This window comes from Oryx dammah, unplaced genomic scaffold, assembly GCF_014754425.2.
Source record: "Oryx dammah isolate SB20612 unplaced genomic scaffold, SCBI_Odam_1.1 HiC_scaffold_2, whole genome shotgun sequence".
NCBI classification, from domain to species: Eukaryota; Metazoa; Chordata; class Mammalia; order Artiodactyla; family Bovidae; genus Oryx; species Oryx dammah.
The window spans coordinates 83,498,912-83,514,400 of record NW_024070186.1 but is presented as its reverse complement, the minus strand read 5'-3'; the positions used below and the strand labels follow the sequence as shown (position 1 = coordinate 83,514,400).

Below are 15,489 nucleotides of genomic sequence, written 5' to 3'. Positions count from 1 at the left end.
GGTAGGACTCTCCTGCACACGTCTGGACTCTTACAGTGCCTAAGCACCCAGACTCAGTGAGCCCCGGGCTCTCAGAAGACACCCTGTGAGTGAAGGTGACTCTCCAGGTGTCCAGAAGTCCCTGGGACCTTTTCAGGCCTCCAGGTTCGGGGGTTGTCACCACTGCTGGTGCAAGTCCAGGGTTTATGAGAAGGGTAATCTTTTCTCTGTCCCTTCATCCCACTGCCATGCCCAGGAAGAGGGCTTCAAACCATATTTCCTGGGCTCTCTTAGCTCTTCAATGCCTTCTGCCGGGTGTAACCCTGTCCCAGGAGGCTGGACCTGGCGAGGATCAGTAGTGTGTTCACTGTTTCACAAAGCAGGACCCAATCAATGACTGGGACAGGGCCTTATGCACCTTCCCTAACCACTGAGCCCATCCACTCAGATGGGAGCCTGGAATTCCAATAATGGAAGAAGAGTGAGCGCCTATCTCCCATGTCCCAAAAGGTGCCTGGAGTTCTTAATACAAACCTGCCCTCCACACCTGCACATCTGCCCAGGATCCTGCCCGCAGCACAGACCCACTGTTTGATTTCACACAAGTGCATACGAATGAACACACACACACTCACACATGCTCTCCTCACTCTGCTCTGCAGCCCCTGCATGAACACCTTCAAGGCCAGAAAATCACTGCCTCCTCATGCAACTGCTTTCATCCTTGGATAATCTCAGTGGTGAATGCATTCCTGTCCATACTGAGCCAAAATTCACCTCCCTATATCACTTCCCCCTTTTAACTCAGAAAGTGTTTAGAACATAAGCATTCAATAAACAAATACAGAAGGACAGCAAACCTGCAGACCTCTTAGGATTTCTCCTGGCACTGGGAGTCTGCAGGTGCCTGTGGCTGGCTGCTCAGGAAGGGATATGTTTTAACCCCTGATCCCAGTGGTCGCCCCAGAGCAGCCTACTGGGAACTTTCTAGGGCCTGGTGGATTCCCCTGGGGTCCTAAAGACGCCAAACCTGTAACCTTGGCTGGATTTTGGCCCCAACAAGAATCTGTCCATGGTAAGAGTGCAGGGTCATTTTGTAATCTTCAGAGGCCTTGCCTAGACTGTCTCCTGCTGTCCTGTGACGCTGGTGACATTGCAGGAATGCTCAGGCCACGTGAGGGGAGGAACCTCTGCCTGGAACTTTGATCAGCGCCAGGGCTGCTGGGTTAGTGCTGACCACTGACCACTCCAGAGGCCCTTCTGCTCCAGAGGAAGAGCCAGGGCAGCTGGTCCTCACCTGTCAGCCCCTCACGGTATGGTCACTACAAGACTACAGGGGCCATGGGGGCATGGGAGGAATCTGGGGTCCCAGCTCAGGGGCAGGAGGTGGGCTGGCCACTCGTCCCAGATTTCAGAGCATATCCTAACTCCAGGCAGGCTGCACCTCTGTGCCAGGGTAGGGGAAGTCCCTGAGGGCTTCTCAGCCAGGGCTGTGCTGGGTTGGGACTGGAGGCAGGCTGTGGTGGGGGAGTTCTGAGATGAAGGTGATCTGGTCCCTGTGCTCAGGGAGCTCCCAGTGAAGAGGAAGGATAAGTAGTGTGACCACATGTCCCACTTGGCCTGACGCCACTCTTGTTTATGCCTGTCGTTCTGGCATAAAGAGTCAGACACGACTTAGTGACTGAACAACAACAAAGTCACTAAGTCATGACTGACTCTTTTGTGACCCTGTGGACTGTGGCCTGACAGGCTCCTCTGTCCTTGGGATTTCTCAGGCAAAAATACCGGAGCAGGTCACCATTTCCTTCTCCAGGGGATCTTCCTGACCCAGGGATCGAACTCATGACTCCTGCATCGCAGGTGGATTCTTTACCACTGAGCCGATAGGGAAGCCCGCAATTATCAATAGCTCCTCTTTTATTCTCAGAAGTGTCCTGGTTTGGATGATAAAGTGGAAATAAAACATGCATGTGGCTGCCTTTTAGTCAAACATTTATTATATACCCTGCACTGTATTAAGTGCTTTATTATTTACCATCTAATTTAGCATATTGTCATCCAACTGGGTGCTAATTTTAATACTAAGGGATGGATTATAACCAGGCATTGGGAAATTGAGGCTTAGAGAAATGGAGTGAACTGCCCATTCCGACACAGCCAGTAGGTAGTGGTATCAGAATTTGCACAGGGTGCAGCGCCAATAGAACCTCAATCCCTGAAGCAGGGAGGCCCTAGATACAGGCTCACGAGAGCCGCAAATACATCCAGTTCCATTTGGCACCCAGGGCCTGAGCACTTATCTGTGCTCAACTTTGAGTCAGGTACTGAGGTACACAGCCAGGTAAGGGATGCTGCGATCTCCAGACCTCTGCCCCTCCACCCCCATCCCAGAGGCTCCTAGTCAGGCGGTGCAACTGACTAGAAGGCAGAGAAGGACCCACATGGTCAATAGAAGACAAGCTCCTGAGGGAGCCGAAGGAGATGCAGTCAAGGAAGGCTTCCCAGGGGAAATGTGACTTATGCTGCCCTGGAGGATGGGGAGAATGGGGGCAGGTAGCAACAGGGAAAAGGTCAGGATGGGCCTTCTGCAGTGGAGGGGGCTATGTAATCAAGGACCAGAGGTGGGGCCCATGGGGAGCATTTGGGGAAAGGAAAGTGACAGGTTCACAACCTGCTCTTACTTCAGAATGTTCGTTCACTTCGAGAAACTATAATGGAAAAGAATATACAAAAAAGAAGACTATATATGTCTGACTGAACCACTTTGCAGTACAGCAGAGATTGGTACAACATTGTAAATCAACTATACTTCAATTTTTAAAAATTAAAAAAAGAAGCTAAGACACAGTAGATAGACAAGTTTCGTTGAGTCTCTACAATGTAATTGCAAGGAAGGAAAGGAATCAAGGAAGCACCTATTGTGTGCTTGGAACCATGCTTCAGGTTTTATATGATTTCTTTAATAACGTTCAATCTTACGACAACAGTGATGCCTGTTTATTAGTTTTTAAAGTTGAAAACATATGATTAAGCAAAAGGAAAAAATGAGAATCACCTGCAATTAATTCTGTTCGTCAGAGATAACCCCTGCAAATATTTTTGTGTATAATCTGAAGCCATTGAGTCACTTCGTTAATTTAGCCTCCAGTGTGGGTGGAAGGGTCTTATTATGAATAGCAAAGACATTCTTCTCTTATTACTCAGGATATTCCAAAGGTTTCTGCAGCTCTGCGCCAGGAACAAAGAGGGAGACCAAATATATATTTATTATATCAGAGTATCACAAACCGATGGCCAATTATCTCATTTAATTGCCACAATAGCCCTAACGGTATGTAATGTGAGTTTTATTTTCACGACTGTTCTCCATTTACAAATATGGAAACTGGGACTCTGAGGGATTACTTCACTGTGTGTTTTGGGGGGTGGGGGCGGGGTTGGTTGGTGGGGAGGGGCCTGAGGCAGGAGCCCAGCCCAGGTCTCCCAGTCTCAGCCACTTGGCTTATTTCTCTGGTTGAGAGCAAAGGAGACTGGGGTCCTGGGAACCTGGGTGAAGCAGTCAGGGGCTCCAGACGAGCCTTGGAAGCCCTTTTTCTTGCCCCCAGATGTACTGGAGCCAAGGGCAAAATCCAACCGTTGGTGAGACAGACCCTGATGTAGGTACCCCAGTCAAGGGGCAAGCCCCTGGGGCTTTCGGGCTGGACTCTGAGCTCCCATCACCCTCTGGAAGGAGTGAGGGTTGGCTCTGTGGTGGATGACACAGAAATGTCCCAACACAAAAGCAACTTGAGAAGAGGGAAGAGTCCATTTGCAGCCAGTTACATCCCCCACCCTCAAAAAGCCAGGCTTCTGTGGCTTGCTGAAAGCATGGAACATTTTTGTGGGCATATTGCTGCTCTCTGCGCAGTTGCAGAGGTGGTTTGTCAGGTGGCGAGCTGGAATCTTCCGGCTGCTGCCCCACCGTCCCCTCTGGTGCCAGCCTCCAAGGTACCTAGGCAGGGATGCTCCCCGTCTCCTAAGTCCCTGGTAACCTGCTCTCAAGGGTGGTTTAGGGAAGGGGCCAAGTCCAGGGCATCCTGGCCAGAGCCATCAGAATCCGAGCTCCACTAAACCAAGCACAAAACAGTGACCCGTTTCCGCTGGCTGGGAGGAAAGAGCCAGAAAGCTTAAAGGGGCCTCTCTCAGGTCTGCCAGTGAGGCGCTCGGATGATCCCATCTGTTTCTCCTTAGCTGACTCCTGTGGCTACTTCAGCCCAGAGCGGGGGCTGGCCTGGGCTCCTGTAGCTGAGAGTCCTCTCTGTGCCTAGCTCTGGGTTGGGAGCTTTCCGTGCATTTTCTTACTCAATCCTCAGAACCCACGAGGAAGGTAGTGTTGAAGTTTGCTATTTTGAAGATAAAGAAATTGAAGCACAGAGAGTTTAAGTAATTCAGCCAAGGCCACACAGCTAATAAGGGGTGGAGATAAGATTTGAACCCAGACTGTCTGACATTAGAGCACAAACTCTTAGCCATTCTAGAGGGATGTGAGCGTGAGTCTTGGGCTGGGAGTGGATCATCAGTGTTTGGAAATCATCAGTGTTCTCACTGTGAATACTATCCTCCACTTCCTCCTGCCCCAATAGACTGGGGCAAGAGGATCTTGCCCTGAAACTTTCGAGGCCCTGTTCTGGCTCTCCTCTTACCATGGCACCCCAAAGGGTGAGAAGTTTGCAAGATCAGAGGGATATGCCCAACCAGAGGCTGCATCCCCATTTGAAGCCCTGCTGCAGGGACCCAGGACCCAGGGCTTATGTGGGGCACATCCCAACTTCATCTTCCCTAAGCCAACTCTTGTTATGGAAGTGCATGCCCGTAGGCTTGTGGGGTGCTGGGGCAACTGTGGGCTCTCTACTCACAGTACCAGAGAGACTTGGGTGGGAAGAGGAGGGACCAGGCAGTAGGCCAGGTCCCTTGTTTATGTTTCACTGTGGGTCTTGGAAATGTGAGGAGGGGTCTGCCTGTTCCAGGAGCCTTGTGGTATTGCTGCAAGCACCTGGCTCAAAGCTCAGGCCACGGGGATAGATTCTGGCCCGCACTTCTTAACTATAGCTCCTAGTCGCTCTAGCTCTGGGAGCCCTGGTTTCCCTGTTCTGGGAATGTCTCCATCTGCCAAGGATCGTGATGAAAGCTCTAGGAGCTAGCAGGTGGGATTAGCCCCTTAGCTCAGCTCCCTATATCAGAGAGGCTTCCCCCACCTCCCCACCCACCACTGCTTGAGCCTAAGCTGATTTGTTTACACTTGATTTTCTGTGCCTCTGATGCCATAGTTTTGTCTCAAGTCTTGAATTCTCTAGTTATGGGTTCTTTTGGAAAATTATAAAGGATATTATTTCCAAGTTACAGTGGGTTAGAAGTTAGAGGCACAGAGCGGGGTAGGTGGGGCACAGTCTCCCCCTCTCCATGACCCCTCATTCACGGGCACCTCCTGCTTTGGTCGCAGCTCTTCCAGCAGGAGTGATCAGGGAGACCAGATCTCGGTTCTAACCAAGGGCCCACTGTGGACCCCTGGGAGCCTGGCCTTGCTCTCTTGATGAGGCTGGCCAGATGGTCCCTGAGGACTTTGTGTCCATTCTAATGAGATTTCTCCCAGAAACTGCCCTTCAAGAACCAAAGACTGAAGGGGTTAGCAGGAAGAGGCCTGGCATGTTGATAACATCACAGCATGTTACAGACAAGAATTGCTCCCTCTGGTTGGCAGGGGTGTAGGGAGGAGGGTGCAGGGCCACGTTCATGCCTGACTGTGGTCATTCTCTCCATGCTGGAACCATTCGAGGGAGAGGCAGTTCTGCCCCAAATGCTGCTCATCCCAACCGTGGAAGGGTTGGTTCAAGAAACTCTAGCTGAGCCTACCATGAGTCAACACTGTGCTGGATGCTGAGCATAGAGCGACAGCTCTACCCTAGACAGCGATCACTCTATCTTCTCACAAAAAAGACAGCTGTGAGAACGCATCCTGCAGAGGACCATGCTAGGTTGCTAAGACAGAGAAACACACAGCCAGGCACCTCCTTCCTGGGGTCAGGGAAGCCTTCTGTCAGGATCCCCAGGGGTTTGTGTAGAAGTCTAGGGGCAGCCCAGCTGGCAGATATGAGTGGGTGAGTGGAGGGGACCATGGCTACCCCATCCTTCTTTAGCCAGGCCCTCTGCTTCTTATTTGTATTCTGTGCATCCAAACTTGAGAAGATAAAGTCTCAGGCTAAAGTTGAGCTCTGTAACTCTGGTCTGAGTGGGGGCGGGCGGTAGGACCAGGAGGCTTGTCCCTTTCCCTAGTGTGTCCTGCGTGGCAGGCTGGTGCCATCACTGTTAGAGACCTTCCCAATCACTGTATAAAATCCACTTCCTGTGGCTTACATAGGAGCCTCCAGGGAGTTATGTGCTTTCTTAGGGAGAAATTGTTCCTTCTCTATTGATTAGGCAGAAAAATTCCTGGGAAAACTGAGGGTTATGTTCTTGCCTGGAGAATCTCAGGGACGGGGGAGCCTGGTGGGCTGCCGTCCATGGGGTCGCACAGAGTTGGCAACGGCAACGAGTGAAGCGACTTAGCAGTAGCAGCAGCAGTATTGAGTGTCTGAATGGGACGAGGTCTCAGGGGGCTTTTTGAAAGCACTGTCTTTGCTTGTGGAGCCCTTTGGCCCAAGCTGAATCTTGTGATGGAGAAGGCAGCCAGCAAAATGTGCTTGAGGCCAGTTCAGTTCAGTTCAGTCGCTCAGTAGTGTCCGACTCCCCGCGACCCCGTGAATCGCAGCACGCCAGGCCTCCCTGTCCATCACCATCTCCCGGAGCTCACTCAGACTCCAGCCATCTCATCCTCGGTCGTCCCCTTCTCCTCCTGCCCCCAATCTCTCCCAGCATCAGAGTCTTTTCTAATGAGTCAACTCTTCGCATGAGGTAGCCAAAGTACTGGAGTTTCAGCTTTAGCATCATTCCTTCCAAAGAAATTCCAGGTTGATCTCCTTCAGAATGGACTGGTTGGATCTCCTTGCAGTCCAAGGGACCCTCAAGAGTCTTCTCTAACACCACAGTTCAAAAGCATCAATTCTTTGGCACTCAGCCTTCTTCACAGTCCAACTCTCACATCCATACATGACCACAGGAAAAACCATAGCCTTGACTAGACGGACCTTAGTCGGCAAAGTAATGTCTCTGCTTTTGAATATGCTGTCTAGGTTGGTCATAACTTTTCTTCCAAGGAGTAAGTGTCTTCTAATTTCATGGCTGCAGTCACCATCTGCAGTGATTTAGGGAGCCAACTGAGCTCTTGGCTGAGGATAGGTAAACTGAAAAAAATTATGATTTATATTGTGTGAGGGTTTTCTCTTTTTTCTGCCTTTCCTTCTTGCTATCTTTAAAGCTAAATATATTCTATCCAAAGGGCATTTTGTTATTCCTCCTTTTTTTGGTGTTCAAATAACCTTTTCTGTAATGATGGTGGTTTGCACCCTTTAACAATAGTTAACACAGCTTATTAATTACACTTTCAGACACTGTCCTAAAACCTTTACCTATGTTTACTCATTTAATCCTCCGATTATCCCAACATGGTTAGCACATGGCTATTATCCTCATTTTACAGATAAGGAAGTTGAAACACACATCCAAGGTCACATAGCTAGAACACTGGAATGAGCTGGGATTCCAATGAATAGAACTTGAATCACTACATGCCACCTAAATGTTGATGTGGGTGAGGGCAATGGTGACCTGGTGGTGCAAACCCCAAAATGGGGCAATTAAGCCCCTGTTGGTCTTGTTATGTGAGAATGCGAGCCCAAAGCCCCTAAGTCATCCTGAAATCTGGAAACATTTAATGTGTTATTTCTCAGTGTCAATATGCCAACTAGTGGTTCATACATTAAAAAAAAATTTTTTTGAATGGCAAGGAAAATTGGCTTATAAGCTGTGTCACCAATTTGTGACCTGTGAATGGATACTGGCATTCAAAAAATTGTATATTTAGTGAACTATAAACCTGGTTGCCTTCCCTTATTTAAAGCAAACCCACCCCCCAAGCAAATACCTATGGGTCTGTAGAATATGCGCCTCTGGGACCTTCTTGTCCACACAGTGTTGGCAAGTTTTGTGGGCTCCAAGGTGCTGGTGAGGTGAGGGGAGCATTTTGACAGCAGTGCTGAGGAGAACACAGACTCATTTCAAGATAAGAGCCCATCATATCCCGGTGGCCGCTCTCAGCTTCAGCTATGCAAAGAGCTGATGGGAAGAACTCCTCATAATTAGGTTCTGGAATGTGCTGAGGTTTGGAAGCTCAGGAAGAGTTATGGTTTAAAAATTTCCAACTCAGGAATGATCTGCCCATATCTTACGTATTATCTTAAAAATTCCACAGTACCCATGGTCTCCTCTCATACGCTTCTTCCATGCCTTTTGGTCTTGTTGCTACCTCTTTCCTTTTCACTGGAGGCTCAGATGGTAGAGTATCTGCCTGCAATGCAGGAGACCTGGAGATCCCCTGGAGAAGGAAATGGCACCCCACTCTAGCATTCTTGCCTGGAAAATCCCATGGTCGGAGGAGCCTGATAGGTTATAGTCCATGGGGTTACAAAGACTTGGACAAGACTAAATGACTTCACTTTCACTTTCCACTTCTTCCCTCCAATCTGGAAAGAACACGGCTAGTCCAGGAGGCCAGGGTCTAGGTCCTGACAGTAACCCACAGGTGACAGCCTTGCTGTCAGGAGGTTAGAACTGTGGTCCTACTGGCCTTGCAAGGCTGCTGTGAGGCCCTGTGAGAACAACTATCAGAAGCATAAGCAGGCTCCTGGCTCTCTGACAGGTGAGCTGGTCACCGGGCTGCCTGCCCTCGATGAAGGTGCCGCTTCTGTTTTTCCTTCCCATTCGGGTGTAGGAGATGCCGCCTGGAGCCTGGCTGCGCTGGGCCTGCCTCCTGCTCCTGGCCGGGCCCACCCTGCCCTGCCCCCAGGGCTGTGACTGCTTCATCCGGGAGGTGTTCTGCTCGGACGAGGGGCTCGCCGCCATCCCACTGGACATCCCGCCACATGCCACAGACATCATCTTTGTGGAGACCTCGTTCACTGTGGTGGGCTCCAGGGCCTTCAGCGGCAGCCCCAACCTGACCAAGGTGGTCTTCCTCAACACCCAGGTGTGCCACTTCAGGCCAGATGCCTTCGGGGGCCTGCTGGGGCTCCAGGACCTGGAGATCACCGGGGGCAACTTCTCCAACCTCAGCGCCGACATCTTCTCCAACCTGATCTCGCTGAGCAAGTTCACCCTCAATTTCAACATGCTGGAGGCCCTGCCTGAGGACCTCTTCCAGCACATGGATGGCCTGGAGTCCCTCCAGCTGCAGGGCAACCGGCTCCAGACCCTGCCCCAAAGGCTTTTCCAGCCTCTGAGAAGTCTGAAGACCCTCAACCTAGCACAGAACCTCCTGGCCTACCTGCCCGAGAAGCTCTTCCACCCCCTCGGCCGCCTGCACACCCTGAGGCTGAGCAACAACCAGCTGGCAAGTCTGCCCCGGGGGCTCTTCAGCCGTCTGGGCAGCCTGCAGGAACTCTTCCTAGACGGAAACTCCATCTCCGAGCTGCCCCCAGAAGTGTTCGCGCAGCTCTCCTGCCTGGAGGAGCTGTGGCTGCAGCGCAATGCCATCGGTCACCTGCCCGGGTCTGTCTTCTCCGCCTTGCCCAACCTGACCTTCCTGAGCCTGCAGGGCAACGCGTTGCAGACGTTGCCTGCTGGCCTCTTCGCCCAGTCCCCAGGCCTGGTCAGCCTGTCCCTGTCCCACAATCAGCTGGAGACAGTCCCCGAGGCAGCCTTTGCCAACCTCACCAGCCTCAGATACCTCACGCTCTCGCACAACGCCCTCACCCATCTGCCGGCCGGTGTGTTCAGAGGCCTCAAGGGGTTGGTCAAGCTCTACCTGAGCAGCAATAACCTGACGGTCCTGCACCCCACCCTCTTCCAGAACCTGTCCAAGCTTGAGCTGCTCAGCCTCTCCAGGAATCTCCTGACCACGCTCCCCGAGGGCATCTTCGACACCAACGACAACCTGTTCAACTTGGCCCTGTATGGGAACCCCTGGCAGTGTGACTGCAACCTGGCCTATCTCTTTAGCTGGCTGCATCAGTATAGCGACCGGCTTTTCAACATCCAGACCTACTGTGCTGGCCCTGCCTACCTCAAGGGCCAGGTGGTGCCTGCGCTGAAGGAAGAACAGTTGGTGTGCCCCATTACCCGGGACCACCTGGGCTTCCAGGCTCCGGGGCCGGAGGACAGGGAGCCAGGGGGCGCCTGGGATCTGGTTGCGGAGGAAAGGGCAGCCAGGAGCCGATGCACCTACAGCAATGCCGAGGGAACCGTGGTGCTGGCTTGTGACGAGGCCCGGTGTCGCTGGCTGAGTGTCCAGCTGTCCCCCAGGCAGGGCTCGGGCTCCCCAGGACTACCCATCAATGCCAGTCAGGAGTGGGACTTGAAGTCCAGCTGTGGCTCTGTGAGGGTCACTGTGTCCATTGAGGCTCTGGCAGGGGAGCCATAGGTGCAGGGCAGATGGACCAGGACCCTAGGCAGATGGCCTCTGGGCCCAACTGGGCAAGAGATGGTGAGAGGAGCTGAGGCTTGGGTTCTTCAGATGCGAGAGGTGGAGTTGCATCTCCAAGGTGGACGAGAGGGCATGGCTGGCTCCGCCACCCAGAGCTTCTTTCATTACCCTGGTCTCTGAGAATGATACCTAACAGGACCTTCTGCAAGCTTTGCAAAGCACCCATCAAAGCTGCGTTGTGGTCTGGAGAATAAAGTAATGCGGCTCCTCTGGTGTTTTTCTGTTATTTAATACTCACCCCTGTCTCATCTCCGCCCTGAGATACCAGGGCTCCGTTTCCACAAAATAGAGGCCAACCTCTCTTGACATCCAGTTCAAGAGCCAATGTCTGTTTCTATCCCTCTGCCTCGAAATGTGGTGTTTTGTTTTTTTTTTAATTGAAGGATAACTGCTTTACAATATAATATCGTAGATTGACGCATATACATGGAATCTAGAAAGATGGTACTGATGAATCTATTTGCAAGGCAGCAGTGGAGATGCAGACATAGAGAACAGACTTATGGACAAGGTCACGGAGGGTTGGTAAGGAGAGGGTGAGACAAACAGAGAGAGAGGCATGGAAACATACACTACCATATGGAAATGTGGTTTTAATTGACAAAAAGAGAAAGGGAAAGGATAAAAGCAGAGCTGATGAGAAGATGAGGGGCGGGGTAGAGCTCTGACTTGGTGTTGAGGACTCAAGCTGTGCGCACCCACCTCCGGGGGGGTCCAGGAGAAATCAGGTGACGGGGGCCCTGGGGAGGGTGAACACCGTGGCTTTGCCTGCTCAGCTGATAGGATGGCTCCTCCCTGAGGAGCGAGCCAGGAGGACAAGGAGCTGGGTGGGCGGGGACAGATGTCCTTCAGTTCTGAGCCTCTGTGCCCGTGGGCTGCTCACTCACAGCAATGGTCCTCTCTCAGCTCTCAGGACACCACCCTCTCACCCAAGCCTGGCTGCAGCCCCCCAACCAGTTTTCCCCTCACCTCCTGCATGCTGGTCGCCTTCGGGTTGGCTGTCATTCGGGTTCCCTGGGTAATCCCCATGCAGACCCTTGCAGTCAGATCCCACCTCTACACTGATGACCTCAAATCTCCATCTTTAAAAAAATAATTTAATTAGCTTATTTGTTTGTTTAGTTTTGGCTGCACTGGGTCTTTGTTGCTGCGTGGGCTTTGCCCTAGTTGCGGCAATTGGGGGCTCCTCTCTAGTTGTCTCAAATCTCCACCTTAGGCCTGGTGTCTGGCTCCATGGTGACACCTCTCTCCGCTCAGCAACTGGTGTTCCAGCAGGACAGCCACACACACGTGTAAGCCAGACTCTGTCCCCAGCTCCTCCAGGACCCCTGCCCTGCAAGTCACCAAGCCCAGGAGCTGGGAGTGGTCTCCAGCCTCTCCTCTCCTTAGTCCTCATGGCCAGCCTGTCACTGAGTGCCTCTGAGTGTCCTCTGTCCGTATCTCCTTTCCTGTTCCCAGCCCGGAAAAGCTCTTGGTCTCCCTGGACTGAAACCACGGCCCAGCCTCCTGCCCGGTTTCCCTGCCCATTCCTACAGCGTGGACTGGCTTAGCTGAAGTCCAGGGGTTGGGAGAAGAGAATCAGATGTAAGCAGGCTCTCCAGGAGCTCACGGTCTGATGGGAAAGATCAGATAGGGGGTGTCTGGGATGAAAACACAAGCTCGATGGTGTGGGCACTGAGCAGGTGCTGGCGAGTTCAGGGGAGGCAGAGGTCAGACAAGCACAGACCTCCGGAAGCTGTGTTGGATCCCTGAGCTTTGAGATTGTGCAAGCAGAGTGTGAGCCAAGGGGTGGAGACAGGCAAGCGGTGAGGTCAGGGCTGAGGCCTCTGGAACAGGCTGGTTGGAAAGCAGATGGAAAGACAAGCAAGGCTGGAAAGCTAGCTGGAGTCTTGAGGGCCACAGCGAGCAGGCTGCATATTCATTATGGACGCCCAGCTGTTCCTGAAGGACTTTATGGAAAGGAAGGTGCCGGGGTCCAGCCCTGGTGGATCCAGGGTAATTCAAAGGGGAGACGGAGTAGGCGTCCTAGGAAAAAACTTATTTAATTACAGATATATAGAGAGATTAGAAACGGATAGTGTAGTAGGAAAATTAGTGGAGAAAAGGAGGCTGAATAACTTGGTTTACGTGGAATACCAATCACCACCTACGTAGGCCACAGGTGTCTTTCCGTTCTCCCGAATGAGAGGAGGCACTGAGGCCTCCCCGGTCCGATCTTAGAAGCCCAGGCAAAGTTAGTAGGCTGGGTGAGTACCCACGTACCAGATGGGAATTCAGCCAGAAGGGAAGAAAACGACACAGGAGAATCAGTCTTTCCACAAACTGATCCGATTTCTTTATTTTGGGGTTTGCTTATATACCTTTTGTTACACATAGGGATGAATACAGAGTCATGGGGGTGTCAGCAGTCCTGACTTTTATCAAAATCAGGTGCTTTACATAAAAAAAAGATCTTAGGGGTTTTAAATCATCTTCTGGCCATGAGGCCTGCTGACATTTTACGACCCTTTCTTTCTGATAACCAAAAACTTATTTTTTCCAAGGGTGTTTTTTCTTAAACCAGGCACCACCCTCCAAATAAAGTTGCATTCCTATAGGGTGAGGGTGTAGTGAGTTACAATCAAGAAAGGAATTTCTTTAACCCAAGGTTCAGTTCAGTTCAGTTCAGTCGCTCAGTTGTGTCCGACTCTTTGCGAACCCATGAATCACAGCACGCCAGGCCTCCCTGTCCATCACCATCTCCCAGAGTTCACTCAGACTCACGTCCATTGAGTCCATGATGCCATCCAGCCATCTCATCCTGGGTCGTCCCCTTCTCCTCCTGCCCCCAATCCTTCCCAGCATTAGAGTCTTTTCCAATGAGTCAACTCTTCCCATGAGGTGGGCAAAGTACTGGAGCTTCAGCTTCAGCTTCATTCCTTCCAAAGAAATCCCAGGGTTGATCTCCTTCAGAATGGACTGGTTCGATCTCCTTGCAGTCCAAGGGACTCTCAAGAGTCTTCTCCAACACCACAGTTCAAAAGCATCAATTCTTCGGCGCTCAGCCTTCTTCACAGTCCAACTCTCACATCCATACATGACCACAGGGAAAACCATAGCCTTGACTAGAAGGACCTTAGTCGGCAAAGTAATGTCTCTGCTTTTGAATATGCTATCTAGGTTGGTCATAACTTTTCTTCCAAGGAGTAAGCATCTTTTAATTTCATGGCTGCTGTCACCGTCTGCAGTGATTTTGGAGCCCCCCAAAATAAAGTCTGACACTGTTTCCACTGTTTCCCCATCTATTTCCCATGAAGTGATGGGACCAGATGCCATGATCTTCGTTTTCTGAATGTTGAGCTTTAAGCCAACTTTTTCACTCTCCTCTTTCACTTTCATCAAGAGGCTTTTTAGTTCCTCGTCACTTTCTGCCATAAGGGTGGTGTCATCTGCATATCTGAGATTATTGATATTTCTCCCGGCAATCTTGATTCCAGCTTGTGTTTCTTCCAGTCCAGTGTTTCTCATGATGTACTCTGCATAGAAGTTAAATAAGCAGGGTGACAATATACAGCCTTGACGCACTCCTTTTCCTCTTTGGAACCAGTCTGTTGTTCCATGTCCAGTTCTAACTGTTGCTTCTGGGCCTGCATACAGATTTCTCAAGAGGCAGGTCAGGTGGTCTGGTATACCCATCTCTTTCAGAATTTTCCAGTTTATTGTGATCCACACAGTCAAAGGCTTTGGCATAGTCAGTAAAGCAGAAATAGATGTTTTTCTGGAACTCTCTTGCTTTTTCCATGACCCAGAGGATGTTGGCAATTTGATCTCTGGTTCCTCTGCCTTTTCTAAAACCAGCTTGAACATCAAGGAGTTCACGGTTCACGTATTGCTGAAGTCTGGCTTGGAGAATTTTGAGCATTACTTTACTAGCACGTGAGATGAGTGCAATTGTGTGGTAGTTTGAGCATTCTTTGGCATTGCCTTTCTTTGGAATTGGAATGAAAACTGACCTTTTCCAATCCTGTGGCCACTGCTGAGTTTTCCAAATTTGCTGGCATATTGAATGTAGCACTTTCACAGCATCATCTTTCAGGATTTGAAACAGCTCAACTGGAATTCCATCACCTCCACTAGCTTTGTTCGTTGTGATGCTTTCTAAGGCCCACTTGACTTCACATTCCAAGATGTCTGGCTCTAGATTAGTGATCACATCATCATGATTATCTGGATCATGAAGATCTTTTTTGTACAGTTCTTCCGTGTATTCTTGTCACCTCTTCTTAATATCTTCTGCTTCTGTTAGGTCCATACCATTTCTGTCCTTTATCGAGCCCATCTTTGCATGAAATGTTCCCTTGGTATCTCTAATTTTCTTGAAGAGATCTCTAGTCTTTCCCATTCTGTTGTTTTCCTCTATTTCTTTGCATTGATCGCTGAAGAAGGCTTTCTTATCTCTTCTTGCTATTCTTTGGAACTCTGCATTCAGATGCTTATATCTTTCCTTTTCTCCTTTGCTTTTCACCTCTCTTCTTTTCACAGCTATTTGTAAGGCCTCCCCAGACAGCCATTTTGCTTTTTTGCATTTCTTTTCCATGGGGATGGTCTTGATCCCTGTCTCCTGTACAATGTCACGAACCTCAATCCGTAGTTCATCAGGCACTCTATCTATCAGATCTAGACCCTTAAATCTATTTCTCACTTCCACTGTATAATCATAAGGGATTTGATTTAGGTCACACCTGAATGGTCTAGCAGTTTTCCCTACTTTCTTCAATTTAAGTCTGCATTTGGCAATAAGGAGTCCATGATCTGAGCCACAGTCAGCTCCCGGTCTTGTTTTTGCTGACTGTATAGAGCGTCTCCATCTTTGGCTGCAAAGAATATAATCAATCTGATTTTGGTGTTGACCATCTGGT

At 50.4% G+C, this 15,489-nt stretch overlaps 1 protein-coding gene across 1 annotated transcript; it reads left to right on the top strand.

Moving 5' to 3' along the window:
- The first annotated feature begins 1,177 nt into the window (after positions 1–1,177).
- On the top strand, positions 1,178–10,804 carry CPN2 (carboxypeptidase N subunit 2). The gene is made up of 2 exons (XM_040267576.1): positions 1,178–1,292; positions 8,882–10,804. Exon 2 carries the CDS (start codon positions 8,885–8,887, stop codon positions 10,526–10,528), a length of 1,644 nt encoding a protein of 547 aa, XP_040123510.1. The 5' UTR covers positions 1,178–1,292; positions 8,882–8,884; the 3' UTR covers positions 10,529–10,804.
- The last annotated feature ends 4,685 nt before the right edge of the window (positions 10,805–15,489 follow it).

Bases quoted from the DNA above. Each gene is read 5' to 3' on its own strand.
- CPN2 (XM_040267576.1), top strand. From the start codon at position 8,885: ATGCCGCCTGGAGCCTGGCTGCGCTGGGCCTGCCTCCTGCTCCTGGCC.